The sequence below is a fragment of the Tiliqua scincoides genome, chromosome 3 (assembly GCF_035046505.1).
Source record: "Tiliqua scincoides isolate rTilSci1 chromosome 3, rTilSci1.hap2, whole genome shotgun sequence".
In the NCBI taxonomy this organism is placed as follows: Eukaryota; Metazoa; Chordata; class Lepidosauria; order Squamata; family Scincidae; genus Tiliqua; species Tiliqua scincoides.
In genome coordinates this window covers 216,815,971-216,842,724 of record NC_089823.1, presented here as the reverse complement: position 1 = coordinate 216,842,724, position 26,754 = coordinate 216,815,971, and the positions used below count along the sequence as shown (strand labels likewise).

At 44.2% G+C, this 26,754-nt stretch overlaps 1 protein-coding gene across 1 annotated transcript; it reads left to right on the top strand.

Annotated features, from left to right (window-relative positions):
* Positions 1 to 3,606: 3,606 nt before the first annotated feature.
* Positions 3,607 to 17,342, top strand: C3H3orf33 (chromosome 3 C3orf33 homolog). Its single transcript, XM_066621686.1, has 5 exons — positions 3,607 to 3,720; positions 7,837 to 7,896; positions 11,876 to 12,029; positions 13,988 to 14,148; positions 15,152 to 17,342. Exons 1-5 carry the CDS (start codon positions 3,634 to 3,636, stop codon positions 15,416 to 15,418), a joined length of 729 nt encoding a protein of 242 aa, XP_066477783.1. The 5' UTR covers positions 3,607 to 3,633; the 3' UTR covers positions 15,419 to 17,342.
* The last annotated feature ends 9,412 nt before the right edge of the window (positions 17,343 to 26,754 follow it).

Sequence of the window (26,754 nt, the reverse complement as noted above, 5' to 3'; positions counted from 1 at the left end):
TTCCAATAAAATGTTCCAATTTAAATTTTTTTGTTAATTGATCTTGAATGTATTTGAAAGTTTCCCTGTTGAGGACATTGGGATTTATCCTAAAGTTAAGATGAAAACCAATGAAGTTAAACAAGGAAGAAGCATGTATTCTTTGCTGTTCTCAGCACTGCGTATCAACAATCCAATTAATTGCATCAGCGCACTGTGTCTTCTGTAGGAAGATGTGTATGCATTACGGAAACCTGGTCAGGTTTACATGAGTGGAGTGTGACAAAGAAAATAACTTATCCAAATATAGCAAGACAAAACAGAAGGCCTGGGTAGCTGCGCTATATGTTAGCTTATCTGTGAAGAAATCCCTGAAGGTGAGGGGGAAAGGCTGGGTGAGTTTAGGTAAAAACAAAAGGGGAAAGAAGTAATGGGGAGGTAACTCTGGGAGTGTTACAGGCACTCAGCCAGACTGAGGACTTGAGCAATGCCTTCCTGGAGCAAATAATCAAATTTTTAAGAGCTGTGAGAATGCTGAGAGACTTTAACTACCCTCAGATATTTGTATCATTCCACTAGCGTGATATTAGTTGAATGTGAATGGGTGAGGGAAAGAAGGCAGAACTGCTTGACTCCTACTTTACCTCTGACTTATCCTACAATTGATCTAGTGAGAATGGGAGGGAGTGAGGAAACTATGGCCTAAGATAGGTAAGGATGTTTGGAGATCATTTAGCTGCTCCAAGTGAATTTAAGCTTTGAGGGCCAGATGGCCTGCATTCCAGGGTGCTCAAAGAACTGGCAGATGTTATCTTAGAGCCTCTTTCTGCAGTCTTTGAGAACTCCTGGAGAACTGGAGGTGCCAGAAGACTGGAGGCAAGCAGACATGATCCCTTACCTTCCAGAAAGAAAAAAGATCCAGGCAACTACAGATCAGTCAGCTTGATGTTGATACCTTCAAAGGTTCTGGAGCAGATCATTAAGCAGTGTGTCGGTTAGCAATCCCTGTTCTCCTTTCCCACTGTTAAGAGCCTCCATGGTTCTACAAGTCTTGGCAGAGACACTTGCCTCCTCTGACAGTGACTCCACTTGAAATATATAGAGGCTGATGCATTTTGTACTTGACGATGTTAAATTTCACACCACCCTTATATCTGTAACTATTTGTGTCTCATAAGGGGATCTTCTAGGGGACTAGCTGGTGCCACAGAAATATTTTACAAAAATAAAATAGTATTTTATATAGTAGTGTACACTTGATGCATTTGTAACTCCTGGCACAGGTTGGAATTGCATAGGGTTCTCATAACCCATGCCTAAATGGGGAAAATGAGTTTGAGGATGATGACAGTTTGAGGATGATCCCACCTTATGGCCTCCTACACAGTTAAAAACAATAACCAATTATGTATATTCCAAATTAAGTCTTTGTAGAAGTTGACTCTACCTTAACAATATTCAGGAAAGAAATGCTTAGGATCACTCCAGCTCTGGGGATGGGTCCTCAGAAATTGTCCCACAACTTTCTCAATTGTTCTGCAGCTGCTAGGTAAGACCTTTCAGGATACTGTCAAGAGATGGGCTCCTGATGATTCTGCTGCCACTTCCTTAATAAACTGCAATGTCCTGAACAAATGAATTTGGAGGCTTCTCAAGGGACTGCTATCTGGGATGTCTGAAAAGAACTCTGAACAAGTTCATGTTGGCTTAGACCAGGGGTGCCCAAACCCCAGCCCTGGGGCCACTTGCGGCCCTCAAGGCCTCTCAGTGTGGCCCTCAGGGAGTCCACAGTCTCCAATGAGCCTCTGGTCCTCTGGAGATTTGTTGGAGCCCACACTGGCCCGACACAACTGCTCTCAGCTTGAGGGCGACTGTTTGACCTTTCACATGAGCTGTGGGATGAGGGCTCCCTCCACTGCTTGCTGTTTCATGTCTGTGATGCAGTAGCAGCAGCAAAGGAAAGGCCAGCCTTGCTTTGTGCAAGGCCTTTTATAGGCCTTGAGCTATTGCAAGACCTTCATTTATTTATATCAGTTCATCTTTAATATATTCATTTATGTAAACTTATGCAAATTTTAAATGTAAATTCTTTTTTTCCCCTGGCCCCCCCACACAGTGTCAGAGAGATGATGTGGCCCTCCTGCCAAAAAACTTCGGACACCCCTGGCTTAGACCTTCTGCCTCTCCAAAACACTATGCCTTTTGTCCTCAAAGACCATATGCAGGTCTTTGGCCTCTTTCCAGAGTAACAGACTGGGTGCAACTGTATTTGTTTGCCCTTTGAAGATTTCCAAGTGATCTGAAATGGCAGGCAGCCATGTAAGGTGTTCTTGCATGCACTGTGCACTAGACTTGCATCCCCACACCACTTATTCTGGGGACTTCTTTTCTGCAAGTACTGTAGATTGCATGTTCAAATGTTATATTTTTATTGGGAACAATTTTTAGTTTGAGAAATTTTGTTATGTTTCTCTGGCAGTCTAGTTGTGCCTGTGGATAGGACTTTAAATGCAGCCAGAGTTGAGACCCCACACCTATTGCCAATGTCAAACTCAGCCAGAGAGCAGTTGTTCCCAAGCTGTGGACTGGGAGTCACTGATGCATTGCGAACTGATTTTTGGTGGATTGCCAAAGGGTGATAGAAGGATCAAATAACCATTGCCTCAAACCCTGAGGCTATTCAAAAATCAGATATTTTCAGTTGGCACTGGCACAGTGACAAGGCACTGAAATTGTCAAGGCACACCATCAGGTTTTTGACAATGGACAAGGCACACTGTGCTGCCAGTTGGGAGGGGGCTCACATCCACCATTGGCCCTACTAATAAATTGCTTGTGGCACACTGATGTGCCATGGCGCACTGGTTGAAAATGGCTGCTGTAACTGCTAACTACCCTGCAAAGAGCTGAGCTCCTGCAGTTTGCAAGCATGTGTAAATATAGGGAGATAAACGTTTGAGGGTCTTTTTCCTAGTTATAAATATTACTTCCTAGCTTTTAAAAAGTCTAGGTGGGTCCTGGTGTTTTAAAAAAAGTGGGGGCTGCTGCTAATAAGTTTGGGAAGCACTGCCCTAGACATCTGTAAGCAATGGATGCTGTGTTGAGCATCAATGGGAGCTGTTAGCAACCCCTGCTAACTGGGTAAGAGGCACTTTTTCAAGTGGGTGCTCTTTTATTTAGCAGGGGGAGAGTAACTGGCCCTCCTCACCCCAGCAGTGTCTTTCTAGGGCTGTCTGCTGGTGTTCTTTTGAACCTTTTTAGAGTGTGAGCCCTTTTGGAACAGGGAGCCATTGTTTGATTTTCTCTGTAAACCACTTCGTGAACTTCTTGTTGAAAAGTAGTCCAAAAATGCTGTTCATCATCACCATCATCAGTACAGTTTTTGCTGAATATTTGCACTCAGATCCTACGCATGTGGCTTCAGGAAAAAGGAAGGGTTGCCCCCCAAAGTCAACTCAACAAGCCGCCGCTGCCCCTCATCCCTATTTGCATGTTCCAGCGACAGCATCACCGTCCTGATGGCAAAGGAGAAGCGGCGGGGCGAGGAGTGCATCCTCCAGTCACGTCGCTTCCAGAAGCGGGCCAGCAAGCGGCGCTGCGGGCGGAGGGACTGAAGGGACGGGGCTGGGAAGCAGCGGCTGCTGCAGGGAGGCCATGGCGGGCGAGCAGCCCGGCGGAGAGCCTGCGAACTACGTGGCGCGCCTCTCCGAGTGGGCGGACGCGCATCTCGGCCTCCTGCGGGTAGGTGGAGGGGCGTTTGCAGAGCGCAGGCAGTGGCTCGCTGCTGCTGGGGCGGAGGGCAAGCGGGTGCAACAGGCAGCCTGGCTCCGGGCTGCAGCAGGCAGGTGCGGGCGTGCCCTGGCGGGGGCGGACCCAATGTTTGTGTTGGGGGGGGCAGGAGCACTCCAGAGCCCAGGTCAACCAGGTGGGCGGACCTGGGCTCCCGCCTGGGCTTAAAGCCCAGATCTACCGGCTGAGTAGACCTGGGCTCCCCTCTGGAGCCACCCCTTCCAGGCATGTAGATCTGCGCTCCTGGATGGCGTCTCTGCCCAAGGTGTGTTGGGCAGGTAGACCTGGCTTCCCATTCTGACTGCCCCCCTCCCTGAGCCATCCCTTCAAAGTGGGTAGTCCTGGGCTCCTGGTTGAACTGGTCCCCATGGCTGAGGTTTGCTGGGTGGGTAGACCTGGGCTCCCGCTTGGGCTTGGAGCCCAGATCTACCTGCTGGGTAGACCTGGGCTCCTACTCTGACTGCCCCCCTCCGGAGCTATCCCTTCCAGGTGGGTAGACCTGGGCTCCTGGTTGAACTGGTCATAAGAACATAAGAACATAAGAACAGCTCCACTGGATCAGGCCATAGGCCCATTTAGTCCAGCTTCCTGCATCTCACAGCGGCCCACCAAATGCCCCAGGGAGCACACCAGATAACAAGAGACCTCATCCTGGTGCTCTCCCCTACATCTGGCATTCTGACTTAACCCATTCCTAAAATCAGGAGGTTGCGCATACACATCATGGCTTGTACCCCATAATGGATTTTTCCTCCAGAAACTCATCCAATCCCCTTTTAAAGGCGTCTAGGCCTCTTTGGTCGAGGTTTGTTAGGTGGGTAGACCTGGGCTTGGAGCCCAGATCTACCTGCTGGGTAGACCTGGGCTCTTCCTCTTGACTGTCCTCTGGAGCCATTCATTCCAGGCGGGTAGACCTGGGTTCTGAGTTGGCCTCTGTGGCCAAGGTTTGCTGGGCAAGCAGACCTGGGCCTCACTTGGACCTGGAGCCCCAATCTATCTGTTGGGTACACTTTGGCTCCCATTCAGACTCTGCCATCTGCAGCAACCTCTTCCAGGCAAGCAGACCTCAGCTCCCAGTTGAACTTTGGCCTTCATGGCTGAGGTTTGCTGGATGGGTGGACCTGGGCTCCCACCGGAACTTTGAGCCCAAATCTGCTGATGGCCATGGCCAAAGTTTGCTGAGCAGGTAGACCTGGGCTTTAACCCAGACTTGGAGCCCAGATCTTCTTACTGGGGATACCTGGGCTCCCAGCTTTGCTTGAACTGTTCCCCATCCCAGTGGGCACCGTTCCCCCTGGCACAACAGTTGGGGGCATACACCCATGGCTCCCCTTGAATTCAACCCTGTGCCCTGTGCCCTGTTCCAAACCCGTGACTGTGTCTTTAGAGGTAGGTGGTCTGTATGCTGCCTTAGACCAAGGGCTGGCCCTTGTTTGCCCTGGTGGAAACCCTACAAACAGGACATAAAAAGGTGATAGCTGCCACCATGAGGGGGGGGGATGAGACATGATATACATAGAGGCATGTTCTTTGCCCTCTCACACAACACCAGAACTAGGGGACATCCTCTAAAATTGAGTATCGGGAGAGTTAGAACAAGCAAAAGAAAACATTTATTTACCCAGCATGTAATTAGTCCGTGGAACTCCTTGCCACTGGATGTAGTGATGGTATCTGGCCTAGAGGCCTTAGGTGATTGGACAGATCTCTAGAAGAAAAGTCCATCACAGGTTACAAGCCCTGATGGGTATGTGCAGCCCAGGGCCATATTAACCCATGGCTGGGCCCCTAGGCTATTTCAGGTCCTCTCCGGCATGTCAATCTTTCACCCCACTACAACTGTACAGACCGTGGTACAGTAGTTACTAGACCACAGTACATAGCCCTATATTTATTTTGAGGGTCTCCTGATGATTTCTATTCATAATTTTTTTATACCGGTGTTTGTATTGTATGAAAACTCTTCAGGAAAGCACACTTTGGGGATATAAGTGTTCAATTCTGAAATATTTGGAAGTGAATAAAATTTTTATTATTTATGTACACATATATGTATGTATATATGTACGCATATTGCTACGGCACAGAGTTCAAAGTGCCTTTAGCCATTGGAGCCCTAGGGTGCCCGGGAAAGTGCCTCAGCAAAAAAAGTGAGGGGCCTCTGCAGGGCCTCTGGGCTTCAACCTAGTTAGCCTTATGAATAATACAGCCCTGGTGTAATCTCCTGATTTTAGGAGTAGGCTACCTCAGAATGCCAGATGCAAGGAGGGCACCAGGATGCAGGTCTCTTGTTGTCTTGTGTGCTCCCTGAGGCATCTGGTGGGCTACTGTGAGATACAGAAAGCTGGACTAGATGGACCTTTGACCTGATCCAGTGGGGCTCTTCTTATGTGCCTCCCCGCACAGACTATGAGTAGTCAGAGGTATACAGTCCCTGACTGTGGAAAATCTCCTTTGCTAACAGCTACTGATTGGCCTGCCTGCCTGCCACAAATTTGTTTAATCCACTTGCAAACTCATCTAAGCTAGTGGCCCTCACCATAGCCCAGTGTTTCACAAGTAGGCACACAATCCTGTGTGTGTTTACTCAGACGCCAGTCCTGTAGCGTTCAGTAAGGCTTTCAACAGGAAAATATGCATGAGATTGCAACCTTAATTATGTGTGGTATGAAGAAGTGCTGTGCTCTAGTATGCCCTTCTTTATTACTTTGCTTTGCAAGACTGTGCCTCAGCACTAAATGAGGTCCTGGATCATAGCACTGACAACATGAGGCTAGGTTGGAGCAGTGAACAGCCCTAGATTAACCGGGAGCCCCTGTTGTGACAACTTTGATAGGTTTTACATGTACTCTATGCTTCAGTGACTGACAAATGAAACTGCATGCACATGATTGGCTGTAGAGTGACATCTTTTGTCACATACTAGAGTCAAACATTGCTTCTGTGGTCCTAAAGATGTTTTGAAATACCAGCATTTTCCTTCAGCCTGGAAAGCATATTTACCATAGTTTGACTTTTGAATTACCTGTATTTTCAGAATAAAAAAATAAAATAAACCTCAAATATTAGATGAATGCCTGTTCTGACATTTATGTTTTATTTATGATAAAATAAATCTCCTTCACAGGAGACTTTCTCCTTCACATACATACAATACATATTTATGCGTTTCAGCAATATTGCAAATGTAAGGCTGCAATTCTGTACACTGGATTCAGTGTCGCTGAACTCTTCTTCTTTACTTTCTCTTTTACCACTTCAGGAGTTGAGGGAGATACAGAGCCACTGGACTCAATAGGATTTATGTCTGAGAACATGCATAAGTTTGTACAGGTGGGACCTCGATATCCACTGATTTGGTATCCACACATTTGACTTACCACTGATACTGAGATCCACCTTTAAATGCCTTGTAACAAGGAAAAAAAGCAAAATCCAATTTCCTACCTTCATGCTGTTAAATAATTTTAATTTCATTCCATTAGACTCCATTATTCATCCCATCTAGTGGCTGAATGAGGTATAGTGCCTATACCAGGGGTCGGCAACCTGCTGCTCTAGAGTCGCATGTGGCTCTCTCAGCTGTCTGCAGCGGCTCCTCCGGGTGAAAGTGGCAAACGGGGTTTAAAGACGCCTTTAAAAGGGGATTGGACGAGTTTCTGGAGGAAAAATCCATTATGGGGTACAAGCCATGATGTGTATGCGCAACCTCCTGATTTTAGGAATGGGTTAAGTCAGAATGCCAGATGTAGGGGAGAGCACCAGGATGAGGTCTCTTGTTATCTGGTGTGCTCCCTGGGGCATTTGGTGGGCCGCTGTGAGATACAGGAAGCTGGACTAGATGGGCCTATGGCCTGATCCAGTGGGGCTGTTCTTATGTTCTTATGTTCTTAGTATGTTGTTCACAACTTCTACAAATTCTATTAATATTTTTCAATAGCCAAGCTTTGCATAACTAAGTTCATGTTATCTGTCATTTGTAGTGTGGCAACCACAAAGTTTATAAAGATGATGTTTAAAGGACAGCAGAGACTTGAATGATTTTTTGAAATTTTTTTTCCCCTACAGAACATCAGTACAGGAATGGCAATAGCTGGTGTAATTTTATTTGCAAAGAGTGTCAAATTGGTAAGTTATGGATTGGGTTTAATAGTATTTCATATTAATCAAAGCCTGTGGCAGCTAGGTATTGTGTAAAGAACATATTTGATAATAAGCAGATTAATTACTGTCTTATTTATCATTTTTAGCCTCCTCAAAGAGGCCTGTCAAATCCCATCATTACTTGCTGTTTGAAAAATGTGTACAACCTCCCTGCTTAAATAGATCTTTCAAGACTGAATTTAATTAACTTTATTATACTACACGCGAAGCTTAATTGTTCACTTTCAGTTGGGGTGTTTTATGGTTGCATTTATATACTGCATGTAAACTAGTTTAATTGAGGAGATAGACCAGTTGTCTGCCGCCTTTGGATTCAGTTTATCTAGGGACAGAGAGAGATTTCTTGGGGAAATTGCAGGGAGAAAGGGAAAGTTGTAGGAAAGCAACTACTTTTTGGTTGAAGTCGTGTGCTCAGGGGTTTATTTTTTAAACTAGGAACTTGCCTGAATCCAGGGATAATTTTGTTTTGTACTAACATTGCAAGCTTCTGCTACTAGTAGCCTGCTTCTTCAGTGCCTCCACAGAGCGCGTTGTCTAGCCACAGACAGATCCTTTATTGGAAATTGTCAGTCATGAATCAAATTATTGTTGTTATTAAGAATACTTGTATATCACATTTCAACTAGAGTAGTTCACAAAGCAGTTTACATAAGAAAATCAATCAATCAATGGTTCCTTGCAATCAGTCATTCCAAAATTACTACTGGAATAGCTTGAGATAATTTTTCATATGACTGAAATAATCAAAAAACTCTTCCCATATTACTTTTCCATACTCCCTTTTTAAAGCCCATGTAGGGGGTTGACAGGAAAATGAGCACAACTGATTGACTTTACAGTTTGACTTTGGCCTGAGATACCAGCATTTCAGCTGAAGTTGATTGAATTACTGTGTCTCCTGGACTGAAATTGAACATCCTACAAAGAATTGCATCTTTGGCCGCTTTCCAGCCAAGTCCTTGCACATGAATTAAGCAGGCAAGTAGGGCAAGGTGACAAGGGGAGTGACATAAGAACTATTGTTCGGTTGTCAGAATCAAGCTGTAATTCTGCAAGGTAATGTAAACCACTTGGAAGTGAGCAGCTTCAACCAGGTTTAGGAGGAGTTCTGCTTGTGTGTGTTCTACTCCCTCTTCTTTTAAATAGTTTTTCTTTCTTGGTCAGTATCTGTCCTGGGTCTTTGAGCAGCGCCTAGCAAATAAGCATTGCCTTTCCCTAGCAGCCTCCCTACTGTGATCTGTGTTGGCCTCTGTGATTATATGAACCATTTTCCTGCCACGCAAGCCACTGTTCTGCTTACGTTGCTCAAAAGAGTATTTGCAAATGAGATGTGCAGTGGAGCCCTTGTGAATTGTCTTGAAAATGTTTGTAACAATTTTATACAGAGCTGTGTAGCTCATCTAGCTTTCTAAAGCAGTATTGGCACATTCCCCCACCTCTCATGGATGCTTGGGAAAGGCATCTATTATTGCACTTTATAATTCATCCTTATTTTTGGATTGTGCTGTTTTCTTTCTCTGTGTCATATGCTGGCTTGAACATTCCATGTATTCAGAGGGAAAGGTGGGACATACATCTTTTAAATAAATAGTTGATAGACCCTATATAGGTGATAGACCCATAAACAACCAGACTCGGGGTTTCCAAACATATTGCTCACTGTCCCTTGAGCATTGCTGAAAGGGCAGGGTGGGCTGACAAGCTCCTGACTTTTGAAGAAGTTCTCTACAGGTGGTTGTAAGGTAGTGAGGGGGAGAAGGTGTGTGACTGTCTGGTAAGAGGCCAGAGTGGAAAAGTAATCTGTGTGCGGAGTAGAAGTACAAGGTGCAGTTTGGTCAAGGGAAAAGCAGGAGATATGTAAAAGCTATTCAAGGGACTCTGCACAGTTTACTGGGTGAAGGATTACATCCCCCATTCCTCTACTGTGCACTTTCTCCCTTGCTGTTTCCTATCATTCCAGTACTTTATCTCCTTGCATTTGTCTGGCTTCCAGCTATTGAGTTGGAACACCTGAAGCATCTTCTTTATCCTTCTGACTGAGGTCTCGGCTACTCATTCGATTGTAGAGTGTGGCGATAGTAGCCTGGACTGCCCCACTTCAGGGTGCAGGTGGAGGCTCACATTTTTCAATTTCTGCCCTACATTGAATAACTCCCTGCCAATAGAAAGCTAGCAAAGCAGGCAAATGAATGTGCCAGAATTTTTCTTTCTCATGTTCTAGTTTTCTGTTTGCAGGGAACTGAAGGAACATTCAGAAGTGGTATTCCCCACCTATAGCGTAAACTGGTATCTTGGAGCCCAATCCTATGCTTGTCTACTCAGAAGTAAGACCCATTAGAGTCAATGGGGCTTACTCCCAGGACAGTGTGGATACGATTGGGCTGTTAGACTTCTTTCTGCATGTGTGAATTGGGTCTGATCTGCACCTTGGCACCTTCCCATTGCTGCTCATCCTTTGTTTCTCTTGTTTTACTTGGATTGCATGATTGAAAACAGGGCAGATGTGTCTTTTACTTTGTTTTGCGTGCAGTGCATAATACCCTCCTAGCTGAGGTGTCTTAATCCAGGAGCCGACCTAAGATGTGAAATACCTAATATTCTTAATTGAAATAAGTACTAAATAGTTTTTGTTGCTACCAATGTGTCTCAACCAGAGTATTTTCATGTGTGAACCCCTGCTAATTGGGTAAGAGGCACTTTTTCAAGTGGGTGCTCCTTTTTTTAGCAGGGGGAGAGTAACTGGCCCACCTCACCCCAGCACTGTCTGTTCTAGTGGCTGTCTGCAGGTATTCCTTGGCATCTTTTTAGATTGTGAGCCCTTTTGGGACAGGGAGCCATTTAGTTATTTGATTTTTCTCTGTAAACCGCTTTGTGAACGTTCAGTTGAAAAGCGGTATATAAATACTGTTAATTAAATGTTAATTAAATATGTCTACCTCCTTTGTAAATATGCTAATTGCTTTTGGACCTTGAGATATCAGATGGAGCACATTCCTCATACATTTTTAATCCAGTTTATTTACAGAACCTTCAGATGCTGTTTGCAAGGTCTTCTCTTTCTATGCAGGGACCTTGCAGGACAACAGAAGTGAAGGTTTGACAAATAAAATAAATCCTGGTGTCCCAGCCTTCTGGGTAGCAAAGGCCAGATGGCACTTGAGCAGCATATTCAAAGGCTGAGCTGGTGGGGAACTTTATTTACTAATATACCACCTGCTCTGCTCATTAACACTCTCTCTCCTTCATCTGTCTGAGTTGGGCACCCATAGCTCTGTCTTCCACAGTGCTCCCTCCTCCTCTTTTTTTTTTTTGTTCCAGAGATGGCCTGGTGGTGGCTGAAGACTAACTGTCTTAGTTTTTACCTCCCTTAGCTGAAAGAAGTATCCCAAGGTCGCTAGGTGGAACATATACAGTATACACATATACAGCCACTCCACATATTCCATGATGAAGGGTTCGATGAGGATATTTTAGGTGTATCCCAAAGAACGAAAACTGAATTCAACAAATGTATTGCAACACGGATCGTATGATGAACTTGTCACAGAGCCACAAAAGTTTGCAGTCCCCTGTTGAGTGTTTCGGGGGCAACTCAGGTTGATCTATACATAATGTGTGAAATGTTCCTGTTAAATAAAATAGAAAAGAGAGAATATGTGTATGTTTTCTCTATAATTAATACTCACTAATGTTCTTTCAAAGTTTTGGTATGCACGGCCCCATCGATTACATACTGTCACCCACCTCAAGATAGGAGATAAATTTAAGTAAATAAAATAATACCTTAATTAATTAATAGTATTTGCCATGAACTGAACTGGCTCTGCATTTTTAATAGGTGATACTTGAAAGATTTCGCATGTGTCTTGTTCTGTGTATGTGATTGGTCCAGCATTCATTTTTGTTTAGAAAAGATTGACTCTTTCTTTTTTTTTATGACTAGACAACCAAGTTCACTCACGCTCTGGATATACCAGTTGAATTTATAGAGAAGAATGTTAAGCTCCGGGGACGATTTCACCAGATAACTGAGCAAGGTTTAGAAATTGAGCATGTTCCCATTGTCCTTCCAATCATTTCATCACTGCAGAGGAGAAGTAAGTGTGTTGAGAAGTTTGATTAAGCCAGTATAGTAATGACAGTCGTTCACCATGCAAACTTGTTTTTTCAAATTTTAAAATTAATTGGTTAAAACAACGATTCCTAGAAAATACTATTGGTTAAAACAACCATTCCTAGAAAATACTATTTATATGCAAAACAAATATAATGTGTGGCAAGTAGGCCATTTCACTGCAATTAGAGCACTTAGGGCCCAATCCTATAGCGTCTGTCAGTGCAAGGAAAGTGCTTCTAGAACTCAGAAGCTGCTTGTACCTCTGTCCACACCAGTTTTCTTAGCCATGGCTGAACTGCAGTTCTCACAAAAGAAACTCTTTCAACCACGTCCAGTAATTTTCCTACTTCTCTGGCTCTGTTCTCATTTATCGGGAGTACATGAAGGGAGATCCTTTTATGCAGTTGCTTATAGACTGACATTGTGGAAAATTAATGTTGCTATAGGCAGGGTGACCAGATAGCAAAATTTACTGGCTTTTAAAAGCTTTGCAATAGACCAGGGGTGTCCAAAGTTTTTGGCAGGAGGGCCACATCATCTCTCTGACACTGTTTTGGGGGCTAGGGGGAAAAAAAGAATTAATTTACATTTAAAATTTGAATAAATTTACATAAGTTTACATAAATGAATATATTAAAGATGAACTTATATGAATGAATGAAGGTCTTGCAATAGCTCAAGGCCTATAAAAGGCCTTGCACAAAGCAAGGCTGGCCTTTCCTTTGCTGCTGCTACTGCATCACAGATGTGAAACAGCAAGCAGTGGAAGGAGCCCTCATCCCACAGCTCACAGGAGAGGTCAAACAGTTGAATCGGGCCAGTGTGGGCTCAAGCAAGTCTCTGGAGGGCCACAGGCTCATTGGAGACTGGGGGCTCCCTGAGGGCCACATTGGGAGTCCTCGGGGGCTGCAAGTGACCCCAGGGCTGGGGTTTGGGCACCCCTGAAATAGACAAACATTGCACGAGCTCAGTTCTTTTCCTAATGGTGTGGCAGGGATCACAGGAATCCTGTTCAGGGTTTTCTACTTCAGGGGACAGAAGCCCTGTCCTTTTTGTAATATGTAACATTCTAGATATAGGGTGTAAATCTAAGTGGGAGGATGCTTACTTCACGCCTTACATCTGAAATAGACATACATAAGACCTGCATTTTGTACCCACAAAAACTGTAATATTTGAAGACTATCTTTTTTTAGTTTTTTTTAAACCTTGTGTACATTATGAATCAAGTGCTGTTGGTGGCACCTTTTTAACAGGTGTCTGCAAGGTTAAAAGAAAATGTGTCTGTCTCAAATGCTGTGCTTCTGTCAGGTACATAGTGCAGATCTCTGAATTGTATTTGTTCAAATTTATAAATGAAGAAGGATATCTTCTGGAAGCTTCTGCATCATGGTGAATCCTGGCTACTTCTGATGAGAAAATGGATTTTGGGCACAATCCTATACATGTCTACTCAGAAGTAAGTTCCATTTTGCTCAGTGGGGTTTACTCCCAGGAAAGTGTGTATAGGAGTGCAACCTTAGATAGTCTGCTGATAGCCTGATGGGGGATTTTTCTGCTCACACTATAGCACAACCACTGATTTCAACTCTTGGTCCCATCAGGCCATAGAATTGCTAATACTTTAAAACAAACAAAAAACCTAGCTATAAAACCAAGATTTCAGGTTTTGAGGTCTTTCATCTTTCATTGAAGACTAATGTTGCGCTTGTATACACCCTTGCCTGGAAGTAAGTCCCAATGAAGTCAGTGGGGCTTACTTGCGAGTAGACATGCCTAGGATTGTGCTGGAAATCTCCACAGTTCCTGTATATCTAAGTTTATTAACCGTGCAATCCTTTGTATATTTACTCAGAATAAAATACTTGTAAGTCAACAAAGTGTTTCGATAGTGGTGTAATGAAACAAAAATGGATTGTGTGTGTGCGCTCTTACTAGGGCTTTCGAGTGGTTTATTGCTGGTCAGGCTTGCTGGTGTGGAGCTGACGCCAGATGGCATAGTCTGGTTAAAAGAAGAGATAAAACCCTCACAGATGATGTGGTTCCAACTTCTGGGAAGGAAGGATTCAGCGCTTGATTGCCTTGTGGTGTTAAATAAGGTGAGTAAAACTAGAGGAAAAAATGGATAACTTTCTTTAATTCTCTCTATATTACCTAGTTATGACTGTTGTTTCCTTTTTGCCTTCTATACAATACAGTGGGCCCTCAGTATCCACAGGGATCCTTTCCAGGACCCCCTCCCAGATACCAAATTCCACGGATACTGAAATGGGGGGAGGGGTTTGCTGGCAAACTGCCAGTGCCTTTCAGAAGCCTCCAGGAGGCCTTCTAAGGCACAGGGAGGCTGCATGCCCCATGCCTCAGAAGATCCCCTTGTCACGACTGGAAGGCACTTCCATCTGGGAGCTCCTGTGATACCCTCCAGCACTCCATGGATCCTGAAGTCTGCAAATGCCGAGTCCACAGATAAGGAGGGCCTACTGTGCACCATAATGCTACCATTCTGTTGAGAACCAATGGGTTATATTAGAATAGTGGACTTATACCAGGAGCCTCCTGGGTTCCAATCCGACTTAGCCATGAAGCTTACTTAGGTGACATTGAGCTAGTCTAGAGGTTCTCAAACTCGGGAGTAAACCTCCTGAGGTAAGTTTTTTGGGGGGAAGGGCAAAGGCAGAATGTCACTACAGGGGGGTGAAGGGGGCTTTTCTTACTTACAGACTGCTGGGGCAAGCTGCAGGAGTTGCGGGGAGCCCTGTGCAGCCCTCAGCAGGGCTCCCTGAGTGTTAGAATGTTGAAAACGATCAGAAGCCACTTCCTGGTTTCATCTCTTTGCAAAACTGGGGATCGCGTTACTGTCTTCCCCTTTCTGCCCCTTAAGGGGGCAGAGGCCAGGACTCTCAGGCTAGAGTTTGAGACTCAGTGAGCTAGACCCCAGTTTGAGACCCACTGAGCTAGTCACTATCTCTCAGCCTAACCTACAGCATGGAGGAGGAGGTGTAAAAAGAGGAGGAGCTTTATTATGTACAAAGTGTTCAGGTCCTTGGAAGACAGGTTGGGATACAACTGTCAAAAATAAATATTGATGTCCTTTCTGAACAGGGTAGATTTTCCAGTTTCTGTTTGAATGAAGAGATCCTGAGACAAGGGCTTGGCAAGGTGGTTTCTATTGAAGGACTGGCTCATGAATCCCAAATCTACTGGAAACTTCACAAGAGGCTGCTTCAAGCCGAGTTGAAAGCTGTGAAGAAAAATAAAGGGATCTGGAGAGAAGAGACATTCACCGAGAAACTTAGGGAGCTTATAAGCAATAATAAATACATGCACAAGTTAAAAGAATTTGCAACCTGGCTAAGGATACGCTTTTGAAAGTGGCAAGTTTTGGCTGAAGAAAGCACCAGTGGATGAGGATGGGACATAATATCTTCCTTGCATCAAAGTGATAGTACAACAGTCACCTAGCATTTTGTTTGTGGTTCTTGCCCTCAGGGAACAATGAAAATATCACAAGAAATATTTTTTGAGGGGATGGTCGCATATGGCACATTTACATATGGGGATAACTTGAATATGATTTTTTTTAATTGAGATGGCCAAAGCTAGTTTATGTGATAACTGTCCAGCAGGAGAAGAAAACTGAAAGCTCACTGAGCAAAGGAATATTTCATTGACTCATTGTTTTGTTTTCATGTTGCTTTTTTATGTCTGAAGTGTCACACAACAGACAGAAAAATAACAATTACAAAATGCATGTAACACTCAGATAAGATGTGGCAACAAAATCCTGCAGATTGGTTAGATACGGCTATTTTCTTATGAGAGAGAATTTTGTATTGAACATGAGGCTACTTGATTAGCTAGCAGAGAGAGAGAGAGAGAGAAGTGCTTACTTCCTTGTACGATTCTGCAGGGAACTTCAGCTCCGTTCACACAACTCTCTCAGTATGTGGTAACCACAGCTTTTAGTCAGCTAGTTCTGACGTCACTGGAAGGGTGGTCACGTACATGTTGTTACTGTGTGCTGGACATAACTTAGAGGTGAAAGCTTCTCTGGGTTAATCTCAGTGCATGGCAGCAGCATGCACACAATCTTGGCAACCGTGTCAGGGGCTGATGCTCTTTGAAATGGGCACAGGTGGGCTGAAATCCTTGGCTGCCATCAACCATTGTGTGAACTGACCTGCAGACATTGTGTGGCTCAGGATTATTATGCCTGTTTGTCCATTGTACCATAGAAAAGTTACAAATATCAAGACACAGCGGTAGCATTTCTTGCTCTTCCTTGAATATTTCCATTTCTGCTTCTTGGATTATGCAAGTGGTGTTCTAGTACAGGGCTGGTCAAATCCTGGCACAAAGTCTGGCTCCGGGGTTCAGCTTAATCCTTTCCTCCCATGACCAGCACTCACAGCTCTGGCCAGTCGCATCTTTGCCGAAATCCTAAAAGCCTGCTGGGGCATTTCACTATAGATGCGACTGGCCAGAGCATCGTGTTTTCCTGATCTGGGAACAAGAAGAGCTGCGGTGCTCCGGAACTGTGAGTGCTGGTCGCGCTGGGGAACGCGTTCCTGGTGTGCAGTGGGCGCAAATTTGAACACTGCTAGAAGAAGCTGAAGATCAGCTCAAGGGCATCTCAGACTTTACTCTGAGGTCTGCTTCTAAAGCAGCTGAGTTAGTATTGCGCCATGTTGAAAGCTGTTTCTAGTTTTGTTGAAATCACATGACTGAAATCCATCAAACCATGTGGGGAAATTGCCTTCAAACAAGCAGCTTCCTATGTTGTGCAGATCCCATATGGCTGAAGCCATTAGAAGCCTTCATCTTCCTGGTTGTTGCTTGTGTAAATTGGATGTTCTAATATTATAGAGTCTAAACTGGTTTAACAGCAATTGTATCCTTATGAATCACTTTCTAAGGTTGCAGTACTCAGTACACAGCCTTGGGGGGAAGTTCCATTGAACTCAAAGACATGCATTCAAGGCAATATATGTGTTGAATCGGGGTGTAACTTAGCTTGCTGTCTAACCTTCATTGTGCACCATCAAGATTAATTGACCTACTCAAGATCTGAGCACATGCGTTTATATTTACTTTGGCAGAACATGATGTCTGCCTGTGTATTCTGAGCCATTTTGTTATATGGTTAACTAGAATTTAGGAAATTGATGATAAGGCTACTATTTTAGTAATCTTGTCTGAAAATCTACAAAATAGTAATGATTTTCTTGGAGAATTAAAGAGTTCTAGTTTAAAGCCATTCATTTCAGTACTTCTGCTGCTTTTCTGTGTTGTCTTTGTAGGATCAGTACTGATTAATCAATATATATTGATTAAAAGATCAATTATGAATTTTTAACAGTAAAGTTTTATTCTCTCTCTCTCATAAATTCACTGGCTTGTGGCTTTCATTTATAACAGCATCAGCGCAAAAAGCATATAACTTGTGTGTGCCCAACATGGCATTCCCACTGCTGGTGATGACAGCTGGAACTTTGTTCGCCCATGTGTGTGTTTGGATGCCAGCCATGTGCGCCTATATCTGAGGTCTGTCCCTTATGCTTTGTCAAGGGAATAAATCAAAAGCTAGTGCATCCTGTTACCTAATTCTCTAGTTAATAATATTGGTACTGTAAGCCTGGGTGTATCAACAGAATGGTTAGAGAAGGGTGAGGCACCGCACTGGATCCTTGGTCAGCTGAAAGGCGTTCAAGTGGCAAAAGACGCCTGGGTCACAGGAGGAGGACCTGTGAGACAGAATAGTCGTAATGGCTTTATTACGAGCCCTTGACTCTGCCATAATGCCTTGAGCAGACAGAAAAAAATAGTGCACTGGTAGCTTCTCTACTTCTTCATCACCAAAGCCAGATCAGAGGCTACTTATGCATATATTATGTGAAGTCAGTACTAGGTTACTAAATATCAGTGTAAGAATGATGAATGCAATGTATGGACCTGTATGTGGTTGCTCCTTCGGGAGTTCTGCTTTCTGATCCTGCAAAGTGGAAGGGTTTCTTTGTATAAAAGTTGCTATGGGGCCAGGCTGGAACAGACCTTCATATCCATTTCCTGGGGGTGAGGAATTATGCCATGTTATGCTTCTCCATCAAACAGTCGGTCAGTGCTGATCAAGAGGAAGAAGACAGGGAGTCGGGCATCTCTTTCTCCAGTCTCTCCCCCAACCCCTGCAGGCAGTTGGAACTGATGGTGTGTTGAATATCTGTTTTTTTTTATGGAGTGGGTGTTTTTAAGCATAATATATCTGGATTAGGAAAAGGTTTGATTATTATTTGTCAGAAAAGATTTCTTACTCTGCTTTGTTTTTACTTTTCCCCCAGTTCAAATAGTAATTCAGTGATGTTTAGTAATTAAACCGATTTATGCATAATATAAGAAATCTTTCAGTTCTTGCTTCTGCTAGCATTTTACCTCTCAGAGCATTGTTTTCTGTGTCTGTGTATTTAATGAAAGATTTTACATATGCTGCTCTTGGCTGCTTTTCCATCAAATGTCTTGCTTCTATCTAGGACAGGGGTGCCCAAACCCCAACCTGGGGGCTACTTGTGGCCCTTGGGGACTCCCAATCTGGCCCACGGGGAGCCCCCAGTCACCAATGAGCCTCTGAGCCTTCAGAGACTTGCTGGAGCCCGTGTTGGCCCAACACAACTGCTCTCAGCGTGAGGGTGACTGTCTGACCTCTCGCATGAGCTGTGGGACTAGGACTCCCTCCTTTGCTTGTTGTTTCATGTCTCTGATGCAGCAGCAGCTGTGAAGGAAAGGCCTGCCTTGCTTTGTACAAGGCTTTTTATAGGCCTTTGGCTATTGCAAGACCTTCGTTCATTCATATAAGTTCCATCTCTAATATATTCATATATGTAAATTTATTGAAATTTGAAATGTAAATTAATTCTTTTTTTCTCCCACCCCTGACACAGTGTCAGAGAGATGATGTGGCCATCTGCCAAAAAATTTGGACACCCCTGATCTAGCATAATCAGCAAATCAGCTTCCATCATACGTGCTAATAACACTTCAGACATGAGGCTGCAGTCATGACCAAATCAAGCATCCATAAGCGGCAGCCACCTTTGTGACTACGTTGCATGCTCTGCCCCCATTGCTGAGATGTGAGTAAGGAGGAGAGGAAAGGCCTGTTCTATTCCTTGCCTGTAGTAGTCTGTATAACAGTTAATGATGTTATCAGGTGTTCTGCAAGCACATCACGACTGCTCCTGTCCTAGATAGCAGTGGTCTTCTACCTTTTTCATGTCACAACCCCAATAAATAAATAAATGAAGTATGAGACTGGGGACCCTACTGTCAATCCTGCCCCCCTCCCAGGACCCTATCCATCCACTCTCACCCTTTTGTCACCTGCTCCCCACGCTGTAATGCTCTCCCAGCACTGTTCACTGTAACCAAATATTCTTTTTGGAGAGAGCAGAAAAAGTTACCATGAAGGCTGACACTAGCAAAAGCTATTTTAGTACAATTGTTAAGACCCTGAGCAGGACTGGGACACAATCTCCTGGTGCCTGAAGGGGTACACCAGATGCCTTGCTCTTTACATGGTGGTGCTCTAGTCCAGTAAATGGTTGGCAACCTTCAGTCTCGAAAGACTGGTACAAGCCTACAGCACCCAGTATTCCCAGGCGGTCTCCCATCCAAGTACTTCTAGTCCAGTGGTCTTCAATCTTTTTCATTCCCGTTGCCATGACCCCACAACTGAGGCTTCACAACCCCATTGGGGATACGACCCCAAGGTTGAAGAACACTGCTATATAGCTGAGAGATTCCTATAAGCTAGTGGTGGCAGATGATACATTCACCAACCCTTCACCTCCCCTATGCTAAAACAGCTCATCAGGGAATGTTGCAAGGGCTAACCATGGTCTAGGTCTTAGACCATGGTTAGCCCTTGCAACATACCCTGATGAGCTGTTTTTACCTATATTGTTTTCTTCCTCTGAAGGTGATGCCCCTGTTTCGTGACGTTTTTAAAACAAATCTTATAATTGGTAGATTAACACTGAAAGATAGGTTGGACTCAGCACATCTCTGAGAAATTGATATTGCACTCAAGTGGGACTGCTTGAAAATTCATTTGCATGCCTGTGCTCATTTTCTATTCTCTCACTCTGACAGATGGAGAAGCAGCAAAGCGATTGAGCGTTCTTCTGATCCTCACAGCACAACACATTTAGTGCTTCCCCCTTAGCTTACTGGCCAGATGCAAGGGAGGGCAACAGAATGCAGGTGTCTTGAGTGCTCTGTGAGGCACCTGGTGGGCCACTGTGAGATGCAGGAAGCTGGACTGGATGGGCCTTTGACCTGATCCAGCTGGGCTCTTCTTACCTATGTACTTCTTGGGAAAATGGGGCAAGTATAACAATATGTTTTTACTTCCCAGATATACATATAATAAACAAAGATAAGAAAGTGCATTGGGAAAACTATGTCTTTTCTAAAAAGAAAAAAAGAGCCAGATTCTATGAGCCGTTGGATAAGTGGCTGGGTTCCCAGGGCTGCCACAAGGAAACTGTTCATTTTGGAACTGAAAATAGATCCCAAACCATCAATGATTAATGTCTTATCTTCAAAACCATCCACTCTCAATGTGCCTGGAACTTGGGGAGTAGACTAATAGAAATGCAAGAGTGCTTAGGGCACTTCACTCAATATTTAATACTGTTTATATTTGAGCTAACACTCATAGAAAGCAGAGTGACCCTGCTAGCTTATCAAGGGGTCAAACTTCATATTAGATTAAATACATTGTTTTGCCCTGTGCCCTGGTATCTGGGTATTTTCTAAGGTACATAGCCAAGGAAGGCTGGGATGGTGGCTACAGAGATGACCCAATAAGGCTCAGGGCTGTGGAAAGGGTTTTAATGGTTCTTGGTGCAGCATTCTCTCTCAATTTGCAAGCAATTTTGTGCCCAGTGGCAGCTTAGGGAACTCAGTTAAGGGTGGGAAGAAACTGGACTGTGAATGACAATAGTACTATTACTAATTTCTACTGTGAATCACCATCTTTCATTTGTTGTTTCAGACCTCATTGATAAATTAAAGATCAATAAGTCACCGGGCCCTGATGGCATCCACCCAAGAGTTATTAAGAAACTGAAGAATGAAGTTGCAGATCTCTTGACTAAGATATGCAACTTGTCCCTCAAAACGGCCACAGTGCCTGAAGATTGGAGGATAGCAAATGTCATGCCTATCTTTAAAAAGGGAAAGAGGGGAGACCTGGGAAACTATAGGCCGGTCAGCCTAACATCTATGCCGGGTAAGATGGTGGAATGCCTCATCAAAGATAGGATCTCAAAACACATAGAGGAACAGGCCTTGCTGAGGGAGAATCAGCATGGCTTCTGTAAGGTTAAGTCTTGCCTCACGAACCTTATAGAATTCTTTGAAAAGGTCAACAGGCATGTGGATGCAGGAGAACCCGTGGACATTATATATCTGGACTTTCAGAAGGCGTTCAACACAGTCCCTCACAAAAGGCTACTGAAAAATTTCATAGTCAGGGAATTAGAGGACAGGTCCTCTCATGGATTGAGAACTGGTTGGAGGCCAAGAAGCAGAGTGGGTGTCAATGGGCAATTTTCACAATGGAGAGAGGTGAAAAGCGGTGTGCCCCAAGGATCTGTCCTGGGACCGGTGCTTTTCAACCTCTTCATAAATGACCTGGAGACGGGTGAGCAGTGAGGTGGCTAAGTTTGCAGACGACACCAAACTTTCCCAAGTGGTGAAGACCAGAAGTGATTGTGAGGAGCTCCAGAAGGATCTCTCCAGACTAGCAGAATGGGCAACAAAATGGCAGATGCTCTTCAATGTCAGTAAGTGTAAGGTCATGCACATTGGGGCAAAAAAATCAAAACTTTAGATATAGGCTGATGGGTTCTGAGCTGTCTGTGACTGATCAGGAGAGAGATTTTGGGGTGGTGGTGGACAGGTCGATGAAAGTGTCGACCCAATGTGCGGTGGCAGTAAAGAAGGCCAATTCTATGCTTGGGATCATTAGGAAAGGTATTGAGAACAAAACAGCTAACATTATAATGCCGTTGTACAAATCGATGGTAAGGCCACACCTGGAGTATTGTGTCCAGTTCTGGTCGCCGCATCTCAAAAAAGACATAGTGGAAATGGAAAAGGTGCAAAAGAGAGCAACTAAGATGATTTCGGGGCTGGGGCACCTTCCTTATGAGGAAAGGCTACAGCATTTGGGCCTCTTCAGCCTAGAAAAGAGATGCCTGAGGGGGGGACATGATTGAGCCATACAAAATTATGCAGGGGATGGACAGAGTGGATAGGGAGATGCTCTTTACATTCTCACATAACACCAGAACCAGGGGACATCCACTAAAATTGAGTGTTGGGAGAGTTAGAACAGACAAGAGAAAATATTTCTTTACTCAGCGTGTGGTTGGTCTGTGGAACTCCTTGCCACAGGATGTGGTGACGGCATCTGGCCTGGATGCCTTTAAAAGGGGATTGGACAAGTTTCTGGAGGAAAAATCCATTACGGGTTACAAGCCATGATGTGTATGTGCAACCTCCTGATTTTAGAAATGGGCTATGTCAGAATGCCAGATGAAAGGGAGGGCACCAGGATGAGGTCTCTTGTTATCTGGTGTGCTCCCTGGAGCATTTGGTGGGCCGCTGTGAGATACAGGAAGCTGGACTAGATGGGCCTATGGCCTGATCCAGTGGGGCTGTTCTTATGTGTTTATTAAAGATTTCCTGCAGTAAATGCACCATTGGGTTGAAAATAATAGAGTTGAAACATGATGATGTGACCTTGGCAGTCCTGCTTGTGTGTGTGTTTGTTTACTGCTGCTTCTTGATGGTTTTCAACCTTGTAAGCTGCCTTGACCTTTCCTGCTAGTACAGGAAAGGTGGGATATAAATGTTGTAATGGAGCGGGTTCAGAGGAGAGTGATGAGGATGATCAGAGGGCTGGAGAACAAGCCCCACGGGGAAAAGTTGAGGGAACTTGGTATGTTTAGCCTGGAGAAGAGAAAGTTGAGAGGGGATATGATAGCTCTTTTCAGATACCTGAAGGTCTGACATATGGAAGAAGGGATAAATATGTTCTCAACTGCCTCTGAAAGTAGAACTCGATCCAATGGGTACAAATGGCAAGAGAAGGGATTCCAATTGAATATCAGGAAAAAATTCCTGACAGTAAGGGCGGTTCAGCAGTGGAACAGATTGCCAAGGGAGGTGATGGATTCTCCCTCACTGGAGTTCTTCAAGCAGAGGCTTGACAAGCACCTGTTGGAGATGCTCTAGGAGAATTTCCTGCTACAGGCAGGGGGTTGACTAGATGAGCTATTAGTCCCTTCCAACTCTGTTTCTATGATAAATACATACTGCTGAAATCCACATGCAAAGAGAGATTGTTGTCTCTCACCTTGCACAATGGCTTATGCATCGTGTGCAAAAAAAAACTGGCTGATTACAAAATTGGCTTTCCGAGACTTTCTGTGCTCGTTTTCCAAAAGCAAATTTCTAGCTCCAGGGGAGACAGAGGAAGTCAGGAGACAGTATTGGAAGTCAGTGGAACAGGTAGAAGGAATTCTAGTGGTGAATTCAAGTCCATGTCATACTCCTTATCAGACTGTGAGAGACGGTAATCTGGTGGGGTTGAGGGAAGTTTTGATATCACCTATCTTAAAGCAGGGGAGTGGCCTATATCAACGTTTCTCGTCCCCTGTCATACCACTTGGCATAATCTACCTATTGGAAGTGTCCCCAGAAGTAACTGACAAGCATTATTGCTAGTTACTTCAGGATTGGGAGGACATATGCGATGTGAAAAACATTGGTAAGAGGCTCAGGGCAGATGGGAGGACTTTTTTAAGCACATGAAAAGCACAGGCTATTGCTCTGTCCACCAATCCAAGCTTCCTACTGCTGCTTGCTATGATATCACTGCCAGGCGGCGGGGGTCTAGAGATCCCATGTGTACCACTGAACACCATCTCAAGTACCACTGGTGGTACCAGTACCACTGGTTGAGAAACAGTAGCCTATATGATTCGCAAACCTTTTCCAGATCCACAATTCTATGAAGGATATAAAACACCTACCTTCTAATTAACTGAAGGCTGCACATTTGTTTTAAATATCATGTTGTTCAGCTCTATTTGAAAGCATGATTTATATGTTAAGAGTGAAATGAAATCCTGACCTCATGGCAAGGTCAGATATTTGACTTAAATATCTTCAGGATTTTAAAAAGGTCATTTTCCCCTTTCAGCTCCCAAAGGGAACAGCACCTTTTAATTCATTTTAGATAAACTTTTAGCAACTATAGCTGACTATAGTTGCTAAACATTCAGAAATACCTGGCCAAATTACATTGGGGTGGGTAATGGGGACAGATACAGGAAATCTTTGTGTGCAGGTACATTCATTTTTCCAAATTCCTTGTTGTTTTGTGAAGATGATAATGCAACAAAATTCCAGCGGGAAATCCAGTGTTCCATGCCTCTTTGTTGGCATTTATGAGGGGCGCAACTCCCCAACCATGTCACATCCAATTACTTTTGGATAAAGTTTCTTCATCTGGGGCCATGATGCTTTGCTCTGAAGTTGTAGTTACTTTGGCTGAATTGAATGACATCAATGGGTTGTTTCTATGGTTTCAGCCAATCTGTTGCTGGACAGTGATGAAAAGGTGAAACTTAAGCTGGCTGCTCCTAGAGGTCACAGTTCTCCCACTCCACCTCCCCTCCTCAGAGCTGTCTCCTCAGAGCTGACAAATCAGACTGACAATAATTCCCTCCTGCGGCCCCTAGAGTAAAGAAAAGACTACGGTCAGAGAACATTTTCAAATTTTACCATTTCTTGGATTCTTAAGGCTCTCTTGTGCATAATTACCAAAGAGCTGATGCAGCATAGTGGCTACGAATGTGAGCAAATTTAATAGTCCCGTGTCAGCTGTGAACTCACTATGGCTGTAATTCTATGCACATACACTAGGCAGTAAGATTTGTTAGACTCAGTGGAACATATAAAATGTTCGAATTCACAGTGTACATGGCGTTAAGCAAACCACCATTCGCTCAGCACCAGACACATCTGGAGTGGACCCCTCCACCAGACACATCTGCAATATAGGAACAATGGTTTTTTTTTTTTACAACAATGTATCTCGAAAGCCTTACTGAGACCGTGCGTGGCAAGTGCCTTGACTGTTGAAATGAACTATATAAATGCTAGTAAATAAAAAAAATATTGCTTTTGTTAAGTTGCCATAACATGTAAACTAAACTATGTCCTGCACACACAGGAAAGAGTGGTCTGGATGCCCAAGCTCTTTTCCAGCTCTTTTTGAAAGCTTTCCAAGTGAAAAATTTCTTGGGCTTTCCAGTGGCAAGATTCCCATTGTGTAAAAGATATTTCTGTGTAACAGGGCAGTTGCCCGTTGCATAAACAATGCGCCCCAAACTTTCTCAGAGCCTTCACTCATTGGAGGAGAATTTGAAATAGGTGAATGAAAAGCTGTTTAGTTCTTCCAACAGACTTTGAACCCACAAACAATAGAAGCAGGTTGAATTGGGTAGGAGGCTAGAATATGCTGGAATTCCTGGGACTGGATTACAAGGCAATTCTGGAGCCCTTGGATGAAATCCATCCAGGAGAAAACAGATGGGCTCTGCATTTTCAGCATGCATATTGCAACAGGAACATGATAGTGTTGTGTCATGAGGACCATCAAGTCATGATTGACTTGATTGCATACTAATGAGCACCTTTATTTTAGAGCTTACTGGAGACACTTGCTCAATAGTTTTGGACAAAGAGAAGTTTCTTTTGTCTCCCTTCTTTAGTGAGTGTTTATTATTGGTAACTGTTCTCAAATGGATGGGGGGCTGAAATAGTGAGAAAATTGCAATATGGCCAGAAAAGAACACAAAATCCTGCAGTTTGCAGGTGGCTGAAAACATAGCCTTGGGAGCTTCCAAGTGTTTGCTGTTTGCTTTGGGGCACTGATGCTCCTCTTTTTACAAAACTGCATTATCTGTCTGGACAATTGTCTGATTTACCATTCTCAATATGTATTTATTTTGATTGACTTTTTAAAAAATCTGTTGTCTTTGAACAGAAAAATCACCATGGTGATGTACAATGTAAAAGTTTTGTGATATGAAAGGGCCCAATCCTATCCTTTCCCCCTACCACCACCACCACTGATGCAGCAAAACCAAAATGACTACCACTGTATTTTAGGGAGGACAGTTGTGGTGGTCTCCTTGTGGTGGTGGTGGTGGTGGGGGACCTATACCAGCTAAATAAATGGCACAGATCCATGCGAACCCATGCCACATGATCGGGTCTGGGAAGGGAGTTAGGAGCCTGCTGCCGCTGCCACTGAACCCACCCCTTTCCTGGACCAAATCTGCCCATCTCCACCCCGTTCTGCCCCTCCCCTCTCCCTCCTGCCCTCCTCCACCCCTCCCATTTCTCTCACGGACTTACCTGTGGTGGTGGGCCAATTACCTGAGTGGGCAGGCACTGGCCTTTTCCTCAGAGTTCCTGACAGTGCACTGAGCAGTGCGCTGCCAGAGTGCCTCTTACAATTGGTGCTGACTGCTTTATGGCAGTCGGTGACAAAAGAGGTGCTGTGAAATCAGGAGAGAAGTATAGGTTTGGGCTGTAAGCCTCCAGGGCCCTCTTTTCACAAGGTAACA